The sequence below is a fragment of the Diceros bicornis genome, chromosome 21 (assembly GCF_020826845.1).
Source record: "Diceros bicornis minor isolate mBicDic1 chromosome 21, mDicBic1.mat.cur, whole genome shotgun sequence".
In the NCBI taxonomy this organism is placed as follows: Eukaryota; Metazoa; Chordata; class Mammalia; order Perissodactyla; family Rhinocerotidae; genus Diceros; species Diceros bicornis.
In genome coordinates this window covers 11,603,312-11,630,019 of record NC_080760.1, presented here as the reverse complement: position 1 = coordinate 11,630,019, position 26,708 = coordinate 11,603,312, and the positions used below count along the sequence as shown (strand labels likewise).

The 26,708-nt window shown below is 39.1% G+C and overlaps 1 protein-coding gene across 12 annotated transcripts in view; it reads left to right on the top strand.

The window, feature by feature from the left end:
• Nucleotides 1–26,708, top strand: part of RUNX1T1 (RUNX1 partner transcriptional co-repressor 1) — a 140,516-nt gene that overhangs the window by 33,223 nt on the left and 80,585 nt on the right. For 2 of the 12 annotated variants that reach the window (XM_058564581.1, XM_058564578.1), the window contains exon 1: nt 16,206–16,394. The exons of 6 other annotated variants lie outside the window; for them this stretch is intronic. In XM_058564581.1, the coding sequence (XP_058420564.1) occupies nt 16,220–16,394 (175 nt within the window). In that variant the 5' untranslated portion in view covers nt 16,206–16,219. Of the gene's footprint in view, nt 1–1,576; nt 5,847–15,161; nt 15,308–16,205; nt 16,399–26,708 lie in introns of those variants that run through there. 4 more of the 12 variants (XM_058564580.1, XM_058564588.1, XM_058564587.1 and 1 more) reach the window with 4 other exon arrangements.

The following is a 26,708-nucleotide window of genomic DNA, read 5'->3' as shown; positions in this document are numbered from 1 at the left end:
GAGGTTTTGAAAACAGTGTCTCCATATGCAAGGGATTTGGAGACCTTTTTATTGTCTTTAAAATTGTCATTCATAGTCCTCATTAGCATTTATTGTTGCAAGCATACAAGCAGAAAATGTGAAATTGGTGTGTCATGAATAGCCCCACAGAGCTCTCAAGCCCTCTGATTTTGCCTGCAGTGTGGTGTGGGCTGGGCTTGGAGGGGAAGCTGTCCAGATGGCTGCCTGCACAGAGCGGGGCTGCAGGTTTTTGTCTCTGGTGCTGAGAGGAGGGAAAGTTCACTGGAGCATACGCCATCACCCTCGCGTTTTAACAAAACTCACTGGCCATTAGTCAGGCTGGGGAGGTGATGACATTGAAACAAAGGTTTTCCCTATAGAGTTACAGTCCTTGTCAAATGGATAAGGGATGGGTAGTTAGGTTGTCTTCTGTATTATCTGAATGATTTTTGTAGTTATAAAAAATATGAGGAAACTGTAAATGGTAACTTACTTGCAAATTTACATGCAAGTGTATACTTTTTAAGATTGATTGTCTTAATATAGCTAGTGTTCAGCCTTGTGGATTACTAAAGGAGTGTTTTATTTTAAAAAATTTAAAATAATTTAACTCCCTGCTGGTGGCTATGGAGTAATCTACACTTAATGATGTTAGTTAGGTTTGAAGTTTCCAATTATATAATATAACATTCAATCAATCCAAGTGTTAAATCCGTTATAGTATTTCAGAATTTTTTTGAGTAGTAGATATTGAAAATCAAAAGTTGTTGGTGGAAACGAGCTACAATATATTGTGATACTGTGAAGGAATTGGCACTGTCAGAAATGATTCATCATAATTATGAATATAGACTTCGTTTATTTTTAGCAAGTGATATTTTATCTTAAACAGATTTCATTTTGCACAAATATACATACATGCGCCCAACATACTTAAATGTACTAATACTCATCTTTTCATTCATATGTAGAGAACATTAGACTTCAAACAGTTAAAAATCAAATATATTGCTTGAAAAATTGTCAGAATGATATATAACATTTCATTCTGTAGACATTGAGGACAGGAAAAAATATAGAGACAGTTGGGCGTATCAGTTTAAGAAATCATTATTATTTAAAAATATGTTATGATTGGAATCTTCAGATTACAGTTGTAGAGCACATTATTAACTCACTTTAGCTGATGGAGATACCAAATCAAAGCCCCCTGAGTCCTTGAGTTGGACATGTCCTAGGTGAAGGGAAGGGGCGTGACTTCCAGCTCTGGACCTGCTATTGCCCTGGGAAGTTAGCATTTCTTGACAGGCTGTGCAGCTGTTCTCCATGGGACACTGTTGCATAGTGCTTTGTCATCTAGTTGCAAATGGTCCAAGTAGTGAAGCTTTGCTGCTGCTGTGATATCTGGTATAATCACCTATTAAGACAGACTTCCTCTATGGAGCATGTTTTATTTTATTTTCATCTTATTGTTAGCACTTAGGCCCTCTTGGACAGCCCTAAATAACTCTTTGACCCCTTGATGTTTATACACCCTTCAGATTCTTAAGATGGCAATCATGTCTCCTGTTCTTTTGTCATTTAAGCAAAGTTCTCGTGAGCTCTTCTGTGGGCTGGCTGAAAGTTGGGGAGGCGCGAAGGCTTGCCAGCCATCTCCCCCAAAGGAAATGTTTGAGGGAAGAAGTGTGAATGTATCTAGTTATTTACAACAGACATTTATAAAAAGAAGTTAAAATGACAGATAACTTCTTACCTTTGTGGAATACTTCAGTGAACTTTTTAACTTAATTTTTTTCCTATCCCACTCATTTCTGGGTGGTTGGCTATATCTTACATTGTAGCCTAGCTAAAACATAAACCATTTGTTTTTCTTGCAGACAAAGTATAATTGGATTTATCTTTGTCAGGAGACAATCTATTATGGCCTTTATTTCATACAGTTTCAGATGTCTTTCAGTGGCAGAAACAAATTAATGTACCTTTTTATTAGGTGTTGTATCTATTTAATTGACTGTCAAAGTGATGAGAAGTTAGGAAATCATCCAAAAGAGGGGTCCATCTCCCTTAGCCCAACAGCTCACACATTAGGTAGGCTTGCCCTGTCAGTGGGATGCCTTTAGAAAACACTAATAGCTTCCAGCTGGGTGGAAAATCAAAACCTTTGGGGTCTGACAAAACTAGCAGATTTGAATTTGAAAGCAGAGCTAATGCCTCCATTTTATTTTTTACCACTCGCCCATAAAACATCATTTTCCAATATGTCAGCCTCATTTGCTGGCCAGTGGTCTGAACTTGAGAGTGGAACAAGTGAGCAGAGAAATCTGGACGTTAGTGAGTCCGCCCTTTCAAGCTGGTGTGCCGCTTGGTGGAAGGGTCTCCCCTAAGAGCAGGGGGGTCTTAATGACCATTCATCAATGCTCATTGGCTGATCATTGAGTGCCTTCTCATTCAGTTTATCAAGTCTTGCACATAAAAAGTCAGAATAAGCGTTATTCAGCTTTGTTAAAGGCAACTAGGAGTAAAATGCTCCATTTGAACCCATTTTGCCCTTGTTTTTTCGTTTTGTTAATGCAGCCCTGCTTAAATGAGTGCCTTTATTGGGTCAGTTAGAATATCCGAAACTATTAATTCTCTTGTATTGAATAGCTGGTGGCAGGCCCGAGCAGATGGGGTAGGAAGGTATTTGGTTGGGTGTATTGCTTTCAATTAGGATCAATGAGGTTTCAGCTCCTTTGAATTAACTCACTTAATACCCACTGTGTGAAGTCACAGTGTATCACAACAGCCTGCTGGAAGCAGAGAGGAAAGTTGAGAAGACCTGTGGAAAAGCTTTAACTTAAGTTCTCCCTTCACCAGTGTGGAGAGCTTTCATTAACTGCAGGCGGTTTCAGTAGACTGCTAGTCCCTACTGGTAAGTCAGGTTTGAACAAAGGAAAATCTGTACGTTAGGGCTGGTCTGTTTTGGAAACAAGTGAAAAATACCTTGGAGTAATACAATACCATAATGCCTTTCTAGTGAATGATCTAAATTTATTGTCAAAAACCAATTTATGTATTTTTTTGGGAGCCCGGCATTCAGTCGTTGACTAAATTTACCGATTTGGAAAGTGATTATTTAGATGACTCTCTTTTAAAAATGCTCTGTGTTCTTAATTAAAAGACATGTGTTAACTGACATGGCTCTCCTGAGGAAGTTACTTAATTGAACAGCGATGTATTCTTTGTTATTGTTTTGAATATATTTTTATTTCATAAAACATGTTTCCTGATGGTGATTGAGGACAGTGTTTTGTGCTGGAGAAAACTTTTGCAATACATATTCTTTTTCCCCCATTCACCTACATAAATGCCTTCATCATGTTATTGTCTATTTTTATTATACAATTTGGATGTTAGAGATCTTGGCTCCTTATACTCTTTCTTTCTTTTTTTTTTATTAATGGGAAAGTTATTTCTGTCTCAGTAACTGTGTGGAACTACATACCCAGGTTTCCCTATTCACGGAGAACTGCCAAATGGGGTTCTGCTGCTTTGCTGGCCCCCATGGACTAAAGAATAAAAGAAGGAAACTGGTTCCTTGAGAGAACGCTGAACTAGTCTTAGATGCACACACGTTCAGTGAGGCCCTTCCTGCAGTCAGACTTGTAGGTGAGAGTCTCCAGAGATCCCGGTTTTGTTGACGTGGATCAATTTAAAGTGGCAATTACTGTAGTCAGATAACAGCTTAAAAAGCTTTTTTACACATAGAAAAGATACATAATCACACGGCATATGGAAGTTCAATTTTCTGAGCTGTGGTTTAGGGACTTGAAGTGTACTGATATTAAGACCCAGTTTTAAAACCGATATCATCCAGTTTTCTTAAAGTGTACTGCATTTCTGTCATCTGATTTTCTATTTCACAAGTGATTCACCGTGCATATTGATGAAAGGTTGGGTTTCCCACTGTGAAAATGTTTTCTTTCTAATGTAGGTATAGTATAAAAAATAATCAGCGGCATGTAGCATTGGGTGGCTTTTAAAAAAAAGTACTCTCTTTAAAAATGAAAACCTACAGATTTAGGATGCTGGATTCCATAAAGGCCCTTATAGTAGGACTTAATTGATTATCACACTCATGCCTGCTATAAAGCTTTGTGTCATAAGAATGTTTGAGCTTGGTGCTTAACTGTACTGAAATCCATTACACAGAACCTCATTACAAGTGACATCTAAGATGAACAAAAAGATTGGCCTCATAAATAGGGTGCAGTATACTATTAGTGACAGAACGGAGTAATCATTATGAATTGTAGTCTTTTTACAAGTTGTCTCTGACAGTGATGGATTTTTGAGGGGTTCACTAGATGAAGCAGTGCTTCCTGGATGCAGTATTTGGGGGCTGTGGAAGTCCAATAAGCAAAGGACATGTTGGAGACTGTGAAGGGATAGCAAGAGTTAAGGGGATGCACCCGTCTGTCGTGTTCCTTGAGCTAGCAGGCTGGTCAGAGGCTCCGGAGTAGAATTGTTGCTGTGTTTACAGGGGATGGAACATACATTGGAAAGGTAAAGCCTGAGGGATCTGCCTCATCACGTGCCCTCCTGTTAAAACAAACACACACAGACCTCGGAAAGATTTGCAAGTGTTAAATTGAGGAAGAGTTTCAGAAGAGAACGTATTTTCCTTCTGCCTGGCATTTTTGTGTGTTTAGAAAAGGCATGCAAGGCAGGCAGGCGTAGGTTTCTCCTATGAGGCAAGGATGTTTTACAAAGGACTAAAGAAGGACTGCTGAGAGGAAAATAGCCAGCTTTAGATAAAGCACTATAACAAAAGAGTGTACTTTTATATATCATGGTGTCCATTAAAGCTTAATAGGGAAGAGTCCATTGAACCTGGCTGGGTATGTGTTATTCATGGGAAGGATAAACATTTAAGGGTGTGCAAAAAATCAGGAATCAGGAGGACGTGATTGTTCAGCTTTTGAAAAGGCTCTACAGTGAAGATTTTGTTTTCATCTCCCATGGATCTCTATGCAAGATAGGAGAGTAAGCTGAAAATGTTTGGAGCATGTCAACGCGGGGATCCCGGGGGTTAAAAGCACTCTAGTAAAATAAAAGTGGTCTGCTTCTGCTTCTCAAAGTGTTCTATTTTACACACATTACTGAGAAGCTGACAAAGGGAATGATTCTGATACTTTGTTCACTGTGATAAACTGGCACAATATACAAAGTCTTATAAAAATGTTTTTATACTGTTTTAGATTTCCAGTTCAATAAACAAGCTTTGAGGTATGTACCTATGTTTGTTTTTTAATACAGTTGCCAATTATGGCTGTTAACATGAGAAGATGAAGGGAAGCCTTTAATTGTGAGCAGTGGTAGGGGGCCAGGTCTTTCCATTCTTTTGGCAAAATAAGGGTTAACTTGTAACGGGAGGGGGGCGGTGGTGAATGAATTATTCAGCATTTAGCTTATCATTCTGCCTTTTACTTTCTGTTCTTTGGTGCTCTGGAACTTGGGGAGAGAAGTAGAGTGGGTAAGAGGAGATAGGGGTTGTGATACTTTGCACACACATCCCTGTCATTGTTCTGCCTGAGGAGACAGGGCTGGGTTCAAGGCCACATGTGCTCCTGTCATCATCCACATTTCTGCTCCAAGTGCAATCCGGAGTGTCAGCTCTCCATCTGTCTCTGCCTGGCAGGCGCACGCGCCCAGCACCCTGCCTCGGGCTATGCCGCCCCAGCCCCTTCTGACGGCCCTCCTCTCTCCGCCGCCGCTCATTCCAGAACAGGAGGCATGAGCCCCGATCGCGCTCGCTTTTAGGAGAGAGCCACTTTCCGTGTGGACTCTGGATTCAAGGATGCCTGGTGAGTTAGCCCTGCTCCGGTTTCTCGCTCTGACCGTGAAGTGAAGAAAGCTTACTTTTTATTATGCCCGGAGAATACCTTCTGCCCCGCGGCGCACTGTATTTTATGTGGGGTGACAGAGGGGAGAGTGGAAGGTGGCGCAAAGAGAGCCATCAGGACCCAAAGACGGGTGCAGGGTTTGGAGCCCTTGCTTTTAAAATTTGGGAGGTGTGTTTTAAAGGCTGAGGGCAAAGTCCAGCCACGGATGTTTGCCGGAGCAATTTACTTGAGAGATTTAGCTCAAGTATTGTTTCTGTTCTGGATTTTGTGGCTGTCATCTGTACCTTGTATCCTGGAAATATCATCTGTGGAAAGAGTTTTCAGGTTATGGCGGAATCCTGGTATAAGGTCTCTTTAAAAAGCTGTTTGTCAGAGAAAGTGGAGGAAGCTTTGGAACTACAAATAATTTCAGTCTTGCCTTAAATCACAGTCCTTAGATGTCATCAGGCAAATAATTGAAATCGGTTAATAAAATATAAAAAAGTCTGCTGAATTGCTGAAGCTGTTGTAGTCCTGGAAATTTAGTGTATGTCGATTTCCTCTGAAAAATATTATCTTTGGAGCCTAGAGTGTTTCTGTGATTGTTGCCAGCGAGGGCTCTGCTTATGGAGAAAGAAGCCTGATGGGGAAAGGGTTGTTTCTGCTTTTCTCAAGAACTGTCTGGATTGCCCTGTGCCTACTTTGAGCAGCCTACCTCCAAGATACAAAAGACAGGGCGGATAGAGATCCTCCTGCTGGCTGATTTGTGCGGGTTATTTGGGGAGGACAGCAGAGGAGGCTGTGCTTGGTCACAGAGTTTGTACACCTCACAGATGGTGTTTTGAAACATTATCTGCCAGTTTTCTGCAACCACAGTTGTGTGTAGGTATTGCCAGTTGTTTCAAGAATGTTTTTCCCTTCAAGATGTGCCTTGTAGTTCTCATCATTTTTGATATATGGGCAGAAAGGATGCATTTGTGACTGCACTTTTTCATTAGTTCAGTAGACTAGGTATGTATGTAGCTGAAATATGGGGAACATCAGTTTACAAAAAGACAACGACTGAGGTCTTCGAAAGGTCATTTTAACTCTTTAAGCTCTCATCTTGATTTATATGCACCATCCAACTGAAGATGTCATGTGCCTTGGGTACGTGATATAGAATGGGTGTGAAAAAGTGCTTATGTTTTTTTTATTTTGCCAGAGTATTGTAGCACAGTTTCTTCTGATTTTTATGTCATAACTTGAATCTTCTTTGTTTTTATACTCTTAATAAATATGTGTTAAATGATTTATCAGCATTTTGAAGAGTCTATATTTTGTTTTGGTAAAACAGAACCCCACAATGACCCAAAGCCATTAGTGAATGATAATAGGTGACAAAGATGAGTTAGGACCCTTGCTACCCCTAACTAATTATGTGATTTTAAAGTAATCTCCCAAGCATCCTTATTTAAAATGTGTTGCACTGTGTTTAAAGTTTTAGAATCATTGGTCAGTTTGTCTTAGGGTTAAGTCGTTCGTATCTGACTGGTCTGTAGAGTGTGGGCAGTGTTTCTCACTTGCTCTCTCATCAACTGTCAGAAAACCTTGTCCTTGGATGCGGGGAATATATTAACAGCTGTGACTGAGCATGTGCCAGAATGGGGTACTTGAGCAGATCTGACACTTGCTATTTTTGACACCCATCTGCACTTTTTAAACTCTGCCATGGGGTGGACTACCTCTTAATGTGTTTTTAGCGTATTTTAGTCCATACATATGTACTTATATTAATGGATAATTTTAACCATCTGGGGCAGATTTTATATTTTTAAATAAGACATTATGGGTAGAAGATTAAAAGGATGTGTTTTGGGTAATCTGGTTTTGTCACTTTCTTTTATTTGACTATATATATCAACATTTATTATTATTTTTTTTTGATAGGTCAGGTGTTAGAACTGGTTCTTGGTTTTCTCAAATTTGATGTAACAATTCTCAGATCTAGGACCTTTTTCATAAAAATGGGGATCCCTAGAAACAGATATGCACAAACTGAACTTATTCAAAGACATACCAATCTGTGGGGGTGGGTAGGTAAAAAAGTCTTAATTTAGGGATTTCTGGAACTATTTTGGTTTAAAAAAACACACTTTAGCTGTAGATAGCAGTTGTTACAAAATGAGCTATAAAAAGTCAAAGGAAGCCACACATGCTTTAAAGAAATAGATGAAACTATTTTTATGATTTAACTCAATATAAGGAAATATCATTTCACTGCATGTCACTTTGTAACAACTAGATCCTTGTCTTTAAGAAAAGGAAAATGTTTACTTAGGAGAAGGCTGGAGGATCTTGGCGTTATATTGTTTCAGGAGGAGATGACTCCAAGCTTTCTGAAACATTTATATTTTTATCAATCTTGGTATAATGTTATCAAAGAGCATATGTTGATCTACAAAATGCTTTCAGGACTGTTTCCTTAAAAGGACAGTAAGTGAGCACAGTCTGTGTAGCCCAGAAATAGTGCTGTTCTTTCAGAAGATGGCTAGTGTTAGGTCAGACCACCCTTTCTCAATGGTCCTGCTCTCCAGATGTGCCTGGAACTTTTTTTTAAGTTCAAGTTTCCACAAAAAAAAAAAAAAGGTTTGTTTTCAAAATCTGGTTTTACTTAAGACATCTCCATCCTGGAGTGCATTTCATAAATTGCCCACATATTTTTCTTAGCAGAGAACTTAACTGGCTGTAATTTTTAACACATGGCCACATCATGTGATATTTTCAAAACACTTACACATAGCTTTAAGAAGGTCCCTGCAGAAATGATCCATCCTCTCACAGCCGGCCCATTTTTTAACAGCATATCTGCATTTTCCATTTAGTAGAGCTATATATTATTAGCTTACATTTTTGAGTAGTAAAACAGTGCATTGCTGATTGTAAAACATGGACTTTATTATCTGCTGAAAATTGATTTGGCATTTATAGCCACTGTGTACTGTCTGTTTTTCTGTTTTTAACATCAATGCTTGCAAGCGATGATTTGTGTAAAAAACAGAAATGCAATTGCCATGGACAGACAACTGTTAGTGTCCCTCGTAACTGAACGTTTAGATAATGCACCTGGTTATTTTTTTTTTAAATAGATGCATCTAAACGCTATTATACAAGAACAAAAGACACAATGATCCATACACTGTCACTGTTTTACTTTGCAAGTTGGTTTGCCATTGTGTCAGGCTAACTCTTTGCTGTATCAAATAAGCCTGCTGCCAGCTATTAAAGGAAAACTGTATAAGCCACAAATATCCAATTATAAATATAGATTGTGTGAACATGACTTCTGTGTAACAGACATTTAGAAGTAACAACTTTTCTTCAAATCCTGGAACCTCTCCCTTTTTCTTTTTAAATTATTTTCTGTTAATATTTCTAGGTACTTAACCTTTCAGTTCTATATATTTTAAATAATACTCGGAACTTTTACAAGGCATCTTTCTCTACAGTAAATGATCTATTGAAAAAGATAAGTGTTTAATCTTTTTTATTGGGGAGTGGTGATAATTTCTGAAGTTGTCATAAGAAAACTAGTTTATTTTTATTTCTTAGAGTAAGCATTAGCTTAGTGGACATTATATAGTCATAAATGTTTATTAACCATCTCATCACTCCACTGATATTTGATGTGTGCAGAGAAGATGCTGTACTTAATAATATTCTGAACAGCCTTCTGAGTCATCAGAGGAACAAATACACTGTAGAGCCTGAGGGTTGATCTTGCAAGTGCAAGAGTTTACAGATGTTGAAACTGAGGCTCATAGAGGTTAAGCGACTTGCTCAGGTGGTTTATTAAATTCAGAAGATTCTCCCAGTCCACCTTCTTGACCATGCTGCTTCTAAATCTCAAATGCACATTAAAACATGTTACCCCGTTAGTGTCAGTCTTACTTTGTTGTCTTCTATCTCCCACCCTGAATCACTCTGACCCTGTGCTTCTCCTCTCCTACTCCAGGACTGCAGACTATCTGGGAGAAAATGCTGTAACGGTAATCACTTGGCCTGTGGCAAAAGTGTGCCATCAAATTTATCTTATAATTGTTTGGAAATCAGAGAACCTAATAAATGTGGTTAATTACCAGCGTATTAAGCAGGTCGAATAATGTAAGGCTATGACAACTGAAAGGGTACCCTAATAAAGAAATTCAGGTAGTAGACATTTGTAGGTTGCTGAAAGTGTGCCAAGGATCAGACAACTATGCTTCAGTCCTCCATGCCCTCAACCAGTTTTGAGTTCTAGTGCTCCAGGCAGAGAAGTAAATAGTAATTGTGATACAGAGTATAAGAGCCTGGATACAGGAAGAGACGGTAAAGGAAGCCAGAGGTGAGGTAGTACCTAAAGGGATTAGGAGTCAAGGACATGGGGGAAGGGTGGGCCATGGGCCGTTCTGATGCTTATTAGAAAGCCTTGTCTCCCACTTGCTCCAGACTGGATCTCTGTTAATGTAACTTAAAATTTTTAGTTTGTTGTTCTTATACTAAGGATAGGACATTGATTTTTGTTTATTAAATTTTAATTTCTGTGTATGACAGTGGGTATAGTATTTCTCGAAAGCAACTTCTTTGTGTACAGTTGTGGTTCTTTGGTAGCTAACCGTATCTAGTGGAATAAGTCATTAACCTAAATGACTCGTAACTTGAGAACAATAGGATTTCACACCTGACCAAGAAGCAGGTTTATCTGGCTGACTTTCTCAAACAGCTGTTTGCATTAATTAATATTAATGTAAATGTACTTTCTGAGAATGTCTAGCTTAATTATGTTTTTCAACCCATAGAGTTCCAATCAAAGGAATCAGGAAATCCTCTTAATCTCAAAGGGAATATATAACTGCCATTTCTGAACAGAGTAAATCTCTGATAGTATAGTAAGAGCAGCCTTTTATTGAAAGCCTATACGTGCCAGGCCCTGGGCTAGGCACCTTATATGGTTTCTAATCCTCACTAGGCACTGCAAATGGTTTCTGTGACCACATGATCTATTTAAAACCTGAAGATCGGCTAAATTAAGCCTTTTGCCCAAGGATCCATAGATATGGTTAAATGGCAGGGATAGAATTCTCTGGTCTGTCTGCTGATTTTGGATTCCTTTTTTGTTTTCTTGTTTTCTTTTTGAGGAAGGGTGAGTATGTTGTGGTTTGATGAGAGGAGATTTTGTAATGGAAGCTGGATGGAAACATTTAAAGGGAATACTTGAATAGAAGGAAGAGTTGTTCTCTTTGCTGTAAAAGAAAAATGGAAAAGCATGAGTCTTAATCATCAAGAATGGTCTTGGAGAAAACAGGTTAGAATGATGGTTATTTCTCTGTGTATTCCTACTTCTCTTGAAAGAGTGCAGTGAGAGTAATAGGCATCAGGGGGCTAATGTCATTATTTTGAAAAGTCTAATAGAAATCGTCAGTTTACTCCCTGACAAAGCTGTATAGGTTAACTAAAACATCACCTTTCCAGGCTCTTGGGATGTGGTAATCCTGGCTATCTTTTGTTGATCAGAATGGATGATTTTCTATGTTTTGCGTTAGTAGAAAATTGGAAAGTAAATGGTACATTCAACACATTGGCAAACAAAATTGTTAAATATTATGTGGTTAAAAAAAAAAATTAGAACTCTTGATAGTGAGACTGCTGGGTCCTCATGGTTCTGCCCCAGGAGGATCTAGGCATTCGGACAGTGTTTCCAGAAGATATGTAAGGTGTAGGAAAGGAGATATCTTTTTTTGTCATACCCCCCCGCCCCCAAAAAAAAACAGTTGATTTTTAAAATGGTGGGATACTTTCTCTGGGAGATTTCACTCCTGTTTCCCCATTTCCCTTTTAAAGGCTAAGTGATAAGTGTAGTCTGTAAAAAGGCTCACTTTATTAGAGGGATTCTTTTAATTCTGTGTGGTTTATTACATCATACAGTGTGCTCGATGCTCATGCAAGAAAATAATTTTGAAAGTACCGATGAGAACACAATCCTGTAAAGAGTTTGGCCTTAAGAGCTATGTAATTAGATAGGCAGCAGTGCTCTTTAGGAAGCAGGCATATCAGAGGGTGTCTTGATCATGTGTTTATGGCTTTAACAAGAGTCTTAAAGAGTTTGACAAAATAAACAGACCATTCTTAATAATCTGGGATGATTTTGATGGAGTGCTAAGTTATTTGGAACTTTGAGAAAGACAATTGCTGTGCTTCTGAGTGTATCGTTACTTTACATCTGAACTTGGCGTGATTTAACTTCACTGCCTTCCTCGGCACTTGTGTGCTTTCATGATTCTCCAGTTATCGGGAGGAAAATACATAATAAAATTTGAGGGTCCTGTGGTAACAATTTATATATTCTTGCATTTGAAATGCTTAACATGTGTCCTGACAAGGATATGACTGGAAGGAAGAAAGGCCTTGATTCTGACACTTTTCATGTGAGATGGGAGTTGCTCCCTCTTTATTATGATTATGTCTGAGCCTATATACTCAGCACTTAGGGGAACACATCATTTGAAAGGCCTGTTAACATTTATTTTCTTTTGCATTTCTGCTCTAGCATTCGTTGTGTTTGTACGACCTAGAGACAGGAAAATATTAAAGGAATAAAAATGCAGATTTTTGTCCTTAGAAAGCACTTTATTTGCTTCTAGCCTTCCAGAATATTCCTAATCATTGGCTTATAAAATATAGAGTGGTAGAAATCAAAGGCAAAACTCAACTTCCTAATTCCCTAGGCGTTCTCTTACATACCAGTGTTTGCTTGCTGAGCATGAAGTAGCCAAAAACATTGGTGAATGTATGTGTGATCTGGCTTTCAAAACTTTTTTTTATTTTGTGCAATTTAGAAGTATTTCTTTTTTTTTTTTTTAAAGATTTTATTTATTTATTTTCCCCCCAAAGCCCCAGTAGATAGTTGTATGTCATAGCTGCACATCCTTCCATTTGCTGTATGTGGGACGCGGCCCCAGCATGGCCGGAGAAGCGGTGGGCGCCGGGGATCCGAACCCGGGCTGCCAGCAGCGGAGCGCGTGCACTTAACCGCTAAGCCATGGGGCCGGCCCTAGAAGTATTTCTAAAGAACTTTGTTGAAAGGAAGAGTTATCTGTTGGTATTATTTAACTCTTTGCTGCTTAGAAGAATGTCTTTCTGTTCGTTTTTCGTCTTCATCAACATTTTACTGATGTCTTCTGGGGGCAAAGCATTTGGTCCATAACGGTGTGAAGTCAGCACACTTTCTACCACAAACTCATGGAGAATTAAGCTATTTTGTAGTGTTTTACAGAGAGCAGAAGAGGATCTCTTTAAGCCACAAAGTTGCTTCTCTTTACTTGTTTAAAATTTTTGTCCTTCTTGATCAGTTGTTTTGAATGGTGTGGTCTTCATACTTAGCTCTATTCTGGATCCGTTTGTGCTGAGCACGTTTTATCTTTTGCTTTACAACTTGGGTTTATATTATGAACAATTAAAATATTATGTTTTATGAGGCCATCCATCAAAAAGCACCAGGCATTGAGAATGTTAATTCCTGGGCATGAATCAAGATTGTTCCACTTAGTGATATGACCATGAACAGTCAGTGCACTGTCTGCCTGAGTTTCACTTTTTTTGTCTTAAAGTGGAGACAGTTATTCTGCCTTGCTTACTTTTACTTTACTGGGCGATAATAATAATGATTGTAAGTATGCTGTGTATCCCCTAAAAAGTTGAGTTTACATGCAAGAGGTTACTAAAGGTGTACAGTGCTGCTCTTTGTTCTTAGGAATAGGGGACCGTCTTTGAATCCCACAAAGGGGCTCTAGACTGTTGTGCTTGGTGAGCTTTGTCTACATTTGATGGGATTTTCTGAGTTTTGTCTACACTTGATAGGATTTTCTCTCTTCTCTCTCTGTCATGTGCCCTAACATGCACACCCTTTACCCATTCCAGTCGTTTGTTAACTTGGAAACCGGATAACTCAATTTAGGATGGTGAGTAAAACAGTAAAGCACGTGCTTAAGTGAAAGCCTGAGCCCATTATGGTTTCTCGGATGTTAAGGAGTGGCGGTTCTGGTCTGTGACATCACTTTAGGTGGCTCAGAGGCCCTCTCGCTTACTGATGTTCGCATCTCTTGCTGTTGGGGCGGTTGCTAGAGAGCTGAATTCCATCTGACCTTTGGTGTATCCCAAGATACAGACTATTCTTTGTTGTTGAAAATGGATATTTTAAGCGTCATCAACTCTTCTTGATCTTGATTTCCTAGGTCTGATAATGCCGTTCCAGCCTACCCGTGAGCTTGGCATATAGGGGCCCTCAGCAGCTGTCTGCTTAATGCGTGAGTGAGTGGATGAGAGTGGACTGGGATTCCCAGAGATTGTAAAGGAAAGAAAGAATACCCAAAGCATGTTAATTATGAGGGATAAAAATTAAGTGAATCTTATAAAATTTTGGTAAATGGTATTTAAGAATCAAGTATTTTCTTTCAGAATTAAGGAAAAGTAATATATTTATTTTTTTGCCATACAGCTTTACTGGCAGCTAGCTGCATTTTAGTTAAAATTGCATGTATTATAAATCTGATAATTTATCATGATTATATTTACTAAGAATATAATACAACATATAACACTTTAAAAAAACTTTCTAACATAATTTCTGAAATTAGAAACAAAGTCAAGGGGTTTTGACAGTTGTAGACAGTATTTTGGGAAGTTAGTTCTATATAGTTTGGGAGGATGGGTGTAAAGTTTCAGTCTTCCAGCAGACATATTGAGTAAGACTCTAGCAAAAGAAATAGTAAGAAAATATTTTCATCTTTTCAGTTACACAGTAAATTCAGCCAACAGTTTCTTCCACCAGTAATCTTAGATGACTGGCAATTTGATATCCTGATAAAATTTCTCCTAAGGACTCCAGAGAGATTGCTAAAATAATTCATGCAGTGCATGATATATGTTTTCTTGAAAAATATAATTTTCTTATATTAATGCAGCTTTCTTTAAATATTTTTGCCCTCTTATATTTGTGTCAGCATTTCCATTGAATCCTTTGAAAGGGATAGGGGAGGACTTGTGAGTTTCAGAGAATATCATTACATAGTATACCTTGAAAGAATACTCTTTCTAATTTGATGGATATTTTGTAAGTATTTCTCTTAATTTGTCGCTTTCAAAAATTTATGGAAGGTCAGTTTCGCTTATCAATGGAAATGGCTCTTGTTTTTACAAGGATATTGCTGATGTTCTGCAGATGACAGACTTTCCGAAGATCAGCGGAGCGCTTTGGAAACATGGTTCAAATGATATAGATAAATGGTTCTCACGGTGGTTTCCATGGACCAGCAGCATCAGCATCACCTGGGAACTTACTGGAAACGCGAATTCTCTACCCCATCCCAGACCTACTGAATCATAACCTGGGGTGGGCCCAGCAATCGGTGTTTGAACGTTCTCTTAAGGTATATTCTGAGACATATTCCAGTTTGAGAATCACTGTTGTAAATTATAATTTTTTGTCTCCTTATGTATTCTGGAGGACACACCTCTTTTTTGATCATAAATAAGCCAGTGGAAGTCCTAGATGAATGTAAATCAAAGCAATTTATTTATTTTAAATGATGTACCTAAAAAAAAATAATATTCAAGAAATTGCAAATAATATATTTGTCAGAGCCTTGGTTTCTAATGGCATATTCAGATGCCCACACGTTACAGCTAAACTGCCTGGGATAGTAAAGAGAAGAATTCAACCCGAATTCTGGGATGTTAGTTTGTTCTGATGTTTACTTTTAAACAACTGAGTGGATTTCAGTGCCCTCAGGTATCATTTTTATGCCTTTGCCTCATTTTGAGGCCACCTTCTGATTACTCATAATTTTTTGAGTTTAGTTAATCGTCTTTAGAGAATCTTTATGTAGACTTCAATTTCACAATAATATCAGGCAGTCTTGAAAGTTTAGACATATGAAAATATTCTTTTTATTTTTCTCTGGGTGGAACATAAATAAGGGTTCAGCGTAATTAAAAACATTTCATCAACAGTGCCTGGAGAGGATTTATTTCTTATGTCTCCTGCATCTTCTGTTGTTCTCTTTTGTGCTTGGTGTGCCTTCAGTAAGCGGAGTCTGACACGCTTTGTGGCCTTTGCCTCCTGTGATAAAATAGATTGAAATGATTCCTGGCACCATCTGGTGAAGAGGAGCAGCCCTGGAGGACTGCTTTGAGAGAAAGTAACTGAATGCTAAGAAATGTGGAAGTCTAGGGACACAGGCAGAGGATTTTTTTTTTTTTTTTTTTAAAGAGCATGAACATTAATACATCTTCTTGAGGTTTGATGGGACATGTACTGCCTACTGCCCCATCTGGTGCTTATGATAGCATGGCATATTAGCATGCTGCAAGTTCATAATGTATTCAGGGGAGGAAACATCCCTTGCATACCAATTGAGGCATCCTCTCTTTCAGAACTGCTTTTGAATTTCAATGATGTTTATATCTTCCAAGCCGTGACTGAACTGAGCATTTCCGCTCTGAGGAATAACATGAGTGAGTGAGTGAGTATGTGTGTGTGTGTGTCCTCTCCTGTTCCCCCATTGATTTATCTTCCCCTCTCCTTTTTTTCTTGATGAAATTATAAGTACTTTTTAATATTATGTTGGTATGTGATTTTTAAAAATTTTCTGTTTTGAAACCACATAATACTTTGTTATTATTTCACTTATGGCACTTAAAACATTCTGCCTTGTGGAATTATTTGTGTAGTTGTCCCCTTACAGATTGAACACTTTTTGAGGGTCTAATTATGTATGCATCTCCATGGCACCTAGAGTTCAGTCATCCATTTAACAAATATTTATTTACTGAGCTCACAGTATGGGTGTGACACTGCTATAGGTATTGAGGAATCAGTGATGAGCAAAACTGGTGAGTCTCTCCTCTCAGGGCATTTGTATTTTAGTTGGGAGGAGACAAACAATAAACAAAGAAACAGATATATCTACAAGATAATTTCAGATAGGGATAAGTACAATCGAAAAACAGGCTAAGGGTGGGTGGGTGATTGGGTGGGGCACTCGTTTAGATTGGATTGTCATGGAGGGCACCTTTAAGGAGGTAGGATTTTTGCTGAGACCTGAGTGATCTGAAGATTTAGTGGCAGAGAAATAGCAAGTTCAAAAGCCCTGAGATGAGAACATGATTGGCATTTTCAAAGGCAACTTGAACCAGTTCAGGGGGCAGCCCATTCCTAGGAGTTGGGATTTTATTCTAAGTGTGTCTAGAAGCCTTCAGAGGTGACATGATCTAAATTACCTTTTAAAAGGAGAACTTGCGCTGCTGTGTTTCATGCTCTTAGTAGGTACTGAATAACTCTGTTGAAGGAATCAGATGAGCCTTTAAATCCGTTGAGGCACTATGTTAAATGGAATTAGCATGGATTTTAGAATCAAAAACGTTTCTTGGATTCTGGCCTTGTCGTTTGCTTGATGTTTGAGCATTTATTTAACCGTTTTTTAGCTTATGTCTTCTCATCTGTTGAAAGGGAAAATTAGTACCTCAAACTATGGTACTGTAAGAATCAAAAGAGATAATTCATTTAAAAGACCAGGCCAGCAGAGGGCCTGGTTCCTAATAGGCATCTAATGTACCATTGACACACTGATCGTAATAAAACATTTGAGATTGTTTGGATGAATATTTAAACAGTTGGCACCATCTTTTTGGGAATCCTTTTTTGGTACTGTTATCTTAATAAAACACTTTAAAATATTGCCATGGTAGTAGAGCTCAGCATCTGCAGTCTGTTTCTCTTGATCTAGAATTATTTAAGGAAGAAAACTCAAGAAATTCTATGGCAAAATCCATGCCCAGTGAAATAACCTGGGATTTTCTAATTTCTTCTTAGCCAAAATGTATTGTGGTAAATTTGAAAAACTTTTACAAGCAACATTCTATCATTTAGTCTCTCTCTCTCTCTCTGTCTCTCTCTCTCTCTATATATATATATTGTATATACACACATGTAAATATTTTTTTTGAGAAATTTTAACATGAGGAAGCCAAATTGCCTTCTGAATTGGAGTGAAAAATTGTGGTTATTAGATATTATGAAAAGAGTTTAAATTCATAAAACAGTAACTATGTTTATGAATTAGTTGCATAGTTATTAGATATAAGCCTTTTGAAGGGAATTTTTTAATGCATTTCTCAAATGGAGAAAATAAGGAGCCCCTTAGTTTTTGCACGAATGATGCACTTAATTGCAAGGAACAGTCCTTCAACTATTTTCATTTAGTCTGTGAGGCAATGTTGAGCTCGTTGAATTATGGCATTGGGGGCGGAGGCAGATTGCTGGTGCTTGAATATCTAAAGCAGGTTTCAAGTTACTATTGTCTTGGAGAGAACTTCATTGAATATGTGGGTTAGTTGAGTTATTCTTTAAACTAGTTCCCTACTTTTACAATCATGTATTTGTTTTTGTCTAGAGGTTCTCTCCTCCTCGATCAGTAGATTATTTTTTATATTTTTCCCCCAACATTCAGGAAAACGATGTTTAAGGAATGTGGAAGAGGTAGCGTGGGTAATTCAGGCAAGTTTCGTCAGCACTTAGGAGATTCTTGAAATGTTTTTTGCTGTCCTACAGAACTGTACAGAGCTGTTAACATCTGCATGCAGTGTGAGAGGAGTCACATTTGTTGCTGCTGTATTCTGGCTAGAATGTAAGAAAAAGAAGGAAGGTAGAAGAGCTTTAGAAGTTTGGGAGATGGGAATCACAGTTCAGAATAAGGCAGCTGGCTGTTGGCTCCGAAGATTTATCATTTTCCTTAGTTAAACACCAGTTGGATTCTTAACAACGGCATCTTTCAGAAGTGATGGGTTTGCAAGGCTTCAGGAAAATTTAGAGGAGATAGTTAGCTCCTTGAGAAATAGCCTTACTGAAACTTTGTAGGCCATACCAAATATTGTCTGTTCAGCACCCCGTGTGTCTTCTCATTCTCCCCTCAGGATGCTGTGAATACAGATCCTTACGTTATATGTTTTCCTCTAGAAAGAGAAGAGAAGGAAAAGCCAGACTCATTGGGTGAGATAGGTGCATTCATTAATCTGTTGGGTCTAGCAGGACAGGGGCCTCACACCTAGAATCTGTGTGGTACCATGTCACATCTGACCTAGGGACCATGCCTCCTTATTTTAATTTTTTGGTTTATGTGATATAATATTGAAAAGTATGCAACTGGATTTCTCCTCTCTTGTCTACTAAGGACAGTGACCATATCTTGGATAATATCTAGTTTGTGATTCTTTTCTTTTTTTTTTTTTTTTTTTGAGGGAGATTGGCCCTGTGCTAACATGTTGCCAATCTCCCTCTTTTTATTTTTTCTCCCCAAAGCCCCAGTACACAGTTGTGTATCATAGTTGTAGAGTTGTAGCTCTTCTATGTGGGACACCGCCTCAGCATGGCTTGATGAGCAGTGAATAGGTCCACACCCAGGATCCAAACTGGCGAACCCTGGGCCGCCGAAGCAGAACGCGTGAACTTAACCACTGTGCCACCCGGCCGGCCCCTGTGATTATTTTCAATTTCAGCTACATTGCACGTGTAGCCTTTATTTTTGACCAATTTCTCTTACATGGTTTTTGGTTTCCAGTAATGGAAGCTGCTCTCTGCACCTCCTCAAGACATGTTTTCCTTAAACGTATTTAAAGACATACTACACACAGTCTACTTATTTAAAATGAGCATCTCACCTTCAAAAGACCAGGCTAGGTGTCAAACGTGTGTTTTGTCCTCTGTCTGTCTGTTTCCTCCTCCCTCCCTCCCTTCCTCTGTCCTTCTTTCCACACATGATTTACAACAGAGGTTATGGTATTTCTAGGGATTGAAATCCATAACAAGCTTTAGTCATACTAAAATCATATTGCGCACACAGGGTCTTAATAATACTTTCCCCCCAATTTAAGACTGAAAGGAGATCAGGGCACAGATGTCATTGACTGACACCTCATAAATTTTGACAAAACCAGAAGTCCTTAAATGTCTGAAAAACTATATTGAATGTCCATTTAAGCAGTCAATATTAATTGCAAATGTTTACATTTAAAGTTAATTGTTTACTGAACATATATCAGTTGAATCGGTTTATTTGGTGAGCTGAACATTCGGCAGCATTTGGTAACTTGGCACCAGTTGAAAGTGCACAGGTTATACTCTTTGGTCCTTGTTGATAATTTATGCAATAGTTTAACCTAAAAGAATTAAGTGGGAACTTTTCTTGAAGGATTACTCAGTTACTCAGAGCTCGAATCCTTGACATGTTTCCTTTCCATTGTAAACTTCTGCATTTAGGCAGGTGTGTAGCAGATGCTGGAGGAAGTGGGTGAATAGATTAAGTGGGTGTGGCATCCTTTGCCCTAGTATAACCTATGAGGCATTTCTGGAACAAATTGTTTGAGGTCAAGCACTCTTTTCTGTTAAATTTCTCTTTTACTCGTAGTGCCTAGCATAATGTTTTATATAATGTGGGTCATGAATATCTCAGAAAAATACCCTATACCTCAACCATGACAGTTCTGCAATTCATGCATCATTTAACCAGTCATGCAGCAAGTGTTGATTCAGCTCTTAATATATGTTACACCTTTTTCTAGAGACTGGGGATGAGTCAGTGAATAAAGCAGGTACAATTCCTTGTCCTCATAGAACTGACATTCCAGTGTATCTGGGGAGGGAGTACGGGAGCAGACAGTAAACAATAAACATAAGACAGAAGTGAATTCTGTGCTACATTAGATGATAATTATGAAAAGATTGGGCAAAGGATAGGGAGGGTCCTTAGGGCACTGGGGCAAGGGATCAGGTTGTCGTTTTAATTTGTGTGGTTGAGATGGGCCCCTTTGGGAAGGGACTTTTGAGCAGAGATTTGAGGGAGGTGAGCGAAGGCACCATGTGGCTATATGTGGGAGAGGAGATAAAGGCAGGGAGAAGGTAAAGGTTGAGTGTGGCCTGGACCAGTTCAGGAACAGGGAGGAGGCCAGCATGGCTGTGTTGGAGCTGGCTGAGGATGGAAGTGCGCTGGGAGATGAGACTCAGAGAGGTGGCGGAGACAGTGAGGGGGAGATCAGGAGGGCTTTTTAGGTCCTTTCAAGGACTTGCCTATCTAACAGATTTAACACCCATCCCAGATAAGCTCTGTCCAGCACATTGGGTATATGTTCTTATTCTTCCCTGCGTGCTGCCGTCACATCAGATATTTAAATACCGTGTCTCAGTCTGAAGACCTCAGTGTGCCTCATGGTTATCCCTATTATTTATTATTCCATGCATCATGCAGATATTTATTTTACTATCATTGGTATTGTCCACTTTGTTTTCTGGTTCTTTGGCCGAGTAAGTCCTTGAAGCTAAGCACCACTCTACACACTGCTCGTCAAGGCTGTGTCTTCAGTCTTCTTTGGGTCCTGACTGCTGTATCTTAGTAATTTTAAACCCATTTTAGGTATGTGGGGCTGAGAAACAGGCATTTGCCAAAGGCAAACTAATAGTCAAGCTGGGGTAATATTAAAAGTCTTTGTGTAAATCATGTGTTTGTATAAAGAGGCATCATTTGTGACTCTTATTATAAGCTACAATTTAGAATCTCCTTCCACGTTTCTCTTTATAAGCCAGTACACGTGTTAAGGTCTGTCATGTCAGCTTCCCTAGTGCCCTTAAAAGGGTTAAGCTGGGAAAGTTACTCTAGTATCCATTAGCATGCTAAAAGTCAGTTATGCAGTAAGCAAGTCATTTCTTTCTTCTCTCATCTATCATTTCAACCTGAAATGATACATGAGTGGAAATAAGGGTAGGTATTGATGAAATATTTGTGTCCTCTGGGAGAACACCGGCCATAGTACAGACTTCCTGTGTAGCACAGGTATGCTCAGTTTAATTATCTGAATAATTTCATTGGGCACACTTAAAATTTCTGACCTCTGTGAGGTTGCTGCCCCATCTCAAAGTAACTGAGTGGTAGTAGCTTCATAGGCATCATCTCAAAGTATAGCTGAGTTTTAGTGGCTGCACAGTAGAGAGGATTTATTTTAATATAAAAATATTTGGGTAGACTCTGGGAAAGACTGTGCAAAGCACTGCAGGGGTTTCAGAGAGAGGAGGACATAGTCCCAGCACTGAAGAAACCTGAAGTCTAGGAGGGGATGTAAAGCTGATATAATGATTGCCATGAAGACTGAGAGGCAGGAAATGGGAGATTATTTGGGAAGAAATTCCAAAAGGCAGTGAGGGCCCAAATCAGCACAGGAGGAATTTAAAAGCATCAAGGAGTTGGAATCTATGGGATAGCGGTTCATTGAATCATGCTATTATGTGGGAGAAAAGGAAGGAGCAAAATCAAGGATGCTGCTGACATTTTGAGCCTGGATCATTGGCAGGATGGTCGTGCCTCAGTGGAAATAAGAAGGTCAGGAGGAAGAAGTAGAAAGGATAATCTCACTGATATGTTGAGTTTGAGCCATTCTGCAGGCACTTGGAAATGTGGGTTGGTAACTTGGGTGAGGAACTGACTCCTGAGATGTAAATTGAAGTGGGAAAAATTAAGTTGTATGTGACTACAGTGGGTATAGAGAACTTTGAGAAAATGGAAAATACTAGTTTAATATTTTATCAGAGCTTTGAAATTTTATTGCAATTATGATTTGTGATCACGCATAAATTCCCATTTTGAAATTAATTTATATTCTTTTCATTCATATTTTATACCTTTATTTCCCATATTTTTGAGATAGCATTTATATTTCTTTAAGTTATCAGAGCTGTGCTCACGTCTGTCATAATTATGAATACCTTCTCCTTTCTTGAATGCCCTACATTTTACTACTACTTTCTGTTGCTTGTACCCTGTCTATAGCTTCCTCATTGTGGAATCAGCTGACTCCTGAGTATCCTTGCTTGAAGCAACGTGGTTTCCAGGTGGAGATGAATATACCTCCAGCTTTGGGCTGCAGTAGATGAAACTGGGCATGGTTTCCTCATCTGCCCTCCTTTTACCTGCTCTTTGTGCCTCAGCTTATGCATCTGATTTTCCTGCATATTAAATGAAATCATAGAAGATGTTTCCCACATGTTGGCCCTCACTAAGTGGTTGGTGAAGTAGTAGTGGTGATGTTAATGACAGCAGTAATAATATTTAGTCTCTCTAAACCTCATTGCGTTTACCCAAAGCCTGCTTCTGTATGTTGCAGACATAGATAGATGAAGTAGAACGGGGTCCTTCCGTGGAAACTGAGTTTAATGATTACTCAGCTCGCCCTTCGTAGTACTCATTTTGTCATCTCTTGAAAAGACTGATCATGACACAACAGAGTTACGCCCTCTTGGTCTTGTTTAGCCGTTTTTCACTGTAGATGCTGCTCCTCGTCTGCTGTTGGTTTCTTCACAGCTGCGTTTCTATGAGACTTTCCAGCAGTCATGACTGTTTCTCGTTGTGAGTACAACCGATGGTCAGTTACAGCCTGTTTATTCAGAGTGAATTGATGCCGGCCTTTCCTGTCCTGTGGCCTCTCTCTTGCCCATATCGCTGCTAATGGATTTCTGTACAGGGGAAGGAGCAGGAACAGTGATAACACAACATTAAAATGGTTAGTGTTGGCTCATGAGGAGTTTTGAGAGCAGGCTGAGAAGATACGTTATTTCCTATGAGCTTTGTCTAAGTTTTGATTTATTTGCCATTCCTGACTCCTATTATCGTGGATAGTAATAATTGACAGTTGTATAAAATAAATAGGCATTATCTGATAAAGAATTTAGAAATTCTGGGATAAATTCATTTTAAAGTATTACAAGTTTTAATACTGTCTTCCCCAAATTCTTTTTTTGTGAGGAAGATCAGCCCTGAGCTAACATCCATGCTAATCCTCCTGTTTTTTTTGCTGAGGAAGACCAGCTCTGAGCTAACATCTATTGCCAATCCTTCTCCTTTTTGTCCCCCAAAGCCCCAGTAGATAGTTGTATGTCTTAGTTGCACATCCTTCTAGTTGCTGTATGTGGGACGCGGCCTCAGCATGGCTGGAGAAGCGGTTCGTCGGTGCGCGCCCGGGATCCGAACCCGGGCTGCCAGTAGCGGAGCCTGCGCACTTAACCGCTAAGCCACGGGGCCGGCCCCCTGTCTTCCCAAAATTCTAGGGAAAATTCGACTGAAAAATTTTACGTATGCTATTTTTATATTAATATTTTAATGTTTGTTACTATAAAAAATGTCATGCTACTTTTTATTTCATTTATTATTTTAAAATTTTTATGTATATTTATTAAATTTTATGAGATGATAATGAATTACAGAGGCTTTTCGTAAGGCTTCTTATAGTTATGTGTTAGCCTGCTGGAAGTAGTTAATTTTTTTACTTTCAGTCGATTTTTCTTGGTTAATAATACTGGGGCTCAAAGAGGTAAAGGAACTAAGTGTTTCATTTTGGGAAGGGATTTCACAAACTCGATTTGGGGACATTTGAGGATATTTTAGTTAGTCTTAAATAATGGATGTCAATTTTCTTATAGTAATTTTTAAATTGAATAAAATTAACTTTAGGGAAACTTTTTTTTTGGAAGGGGCAGGATGCTGTATAATCAGATAGGCTAGGAAAGAGGTCTGAGAAATTTATATGGATTAAGAGTCCTCCTTAGGAAGATTCTCCCTTCTCACCCATTATTTTTTATAACAGATAAGAAATATGTCTTCTTTTGAGAGAAATGGGAAATGGGAGAGATTGAGTTCTGGGTGAATTCTCTGCGTGTGAACAAGTAGCAGCACGAGGAGAAAGGGCTGAGAGAGAACCCACAATTTTGAATAAAAATGTAGTTGTTTGCTAAATCTTTTCTAACTCACATGCTGAATCCAAAGACATAGCTCAGGGCAATAAAATAATGAAATAGGACACAGTCTTCCTCTGAGAAAGCTGTGTTTGTTTCATCAGCAGATGCTTACCTTTTCCTTCGTGTGTTGGGGTATCAGTTATGTTCTGTGGGTTGCACTAACAGCTGCCGTTTATTAGTGCTGGAGTATAAGTCCTTCACATTCACATTTTCTCATTTAATCCTCAAATCACCTACAGAGGCAGTTGCTAGGAGCACCTGTATTTTAAGAAGAGGAAATGAAGGTTCAGAGAAATCAAGGAATTTGCCCAGGTTAGGAAGCAGATCTAGGATTCCATTCAAGATCTGTTGATCTCAAACCCATGCCCTTGATTACCTGTCTGTCTGTCTGTCCTCTCTAGTACGTCGTCATCATATCATAGGCAGCAGGCACTTTATCTTCATGTAATAAAACCATAGAATTTTTACAGTTGAAAGAAATCTGAAAGAACCACACCTTCATTTTACAAGAAAAAAAATTAGGCCCAAAGTTGTAACAGTCTTTTGTTCAGCCAGCTAGTCGGCCAGTAAATATTTCCTGAGTATTTACTGTGTGCCAAGGGAGTGAATAAGCCAGACATGGCCCTTGTCTTCACAGAACCCTGGTGGCCTTTGTTTATGTCTTTGGTGGTAGGTTGTCAGTCGGGGCATTAGTAGTGTCGTATTGTAGTAAAATTAAAAGCATAGGCTCTGAAATCATACTCTTTGGCTTTGAATCCTGTTCACTAGCTGTGGGACAATGGGCAAATCGCTTAATCTTTTTAAAGCTCAATTTTTTCACCTGTAAAATGTTAATACTAATAACATCCATAGCATTTGCTTATGGTAAAGATTAGATGAGTTAAAACATGTAAAGCACTTAGCAAGGTACCTGGAACTTGATAAACGCTCAGTAAATATTAGCTCTCATTAAGGTATTTAGACAATGTTAGTACTAGTAGTGGTATTTCACCCTAGCAAGGAAGACACACAAAGATATTTACAGTAAGCTGTGTGTTGTGTGATGATAGGGGAAGGTGCAGAGGGCTGTAGGAGTGCAGTAGAGCCAGGCCTCCTGACTCCCGGTTGGTTGGCGGCAGGGTCTAATGTAGCAATGCTATTTTCTTTCTCATCTTCTTTTCTTTCTCTCTTTTTTTTTTTTGTGAGGAAGATCAGCCCTGAGCTAACATCCGTGCTAATCCTCCTCTTTTTTTTGCTGAGGAAGACCGGCTCTGAGCTAACATCTATTTGCCAGTCCTCCTCCTTTTTTTCCCCAAAGCCCCAGCAGACAGTTGTATGCCATAGTTGCACATCCTTCTAGTTGCTGTATGTGGGACGCGGCCTCAGCATGGCCGGAGAAGCGGTGTGTCGGTGCATCTGAACCCGGGCCGCCAGTAGTGGAGTGCACGCATTTAACCGCTAAGCCACGAGGCCGGCCCTCTTTCTCATTTTTTTTAATTTTTTTTAAATTTTATTTATTTATTTATTTATTTTTTTTGTGAGGAAGATCAGCCCTGAGCTAACATCCATGCTAATCCTCCTCTTTTTGCTGAGGAAGACCCGCCCTGAGCTAACATCTATTGCCAATCCTCCTCCTTTTTCTCCCCCAAAGCCCCAGTAGATAGTTGTATGTCATTGTTGCACGTCCTTCTAGTTGCCGTATGTGCGACGCGGCTTCAGCACGGCTGGACGAGCGGTGCGTTGGTGCGCACCTGGGATCTGCACCCGGGCCGCCAGTAGCAGAGTGTGCGCACTTAACCGCTAAGCCACGGGGCAGGCCCCTCTCATTTTTTAACTTGATAACTTTCTTTACTTTGTTGTCCTAAATTCTAGTGTTCTTGACTTAACAGCAGTTTGCCAGCAAATATTTATTCAGAACCAGGTATGTACTAAGCACTACGTGAAATGCTGGGGACGGAATAATCAATAGGACATAGGCCTAGTCTTTTAAGTAAGGTATGTATCTGTGCATATGTGTA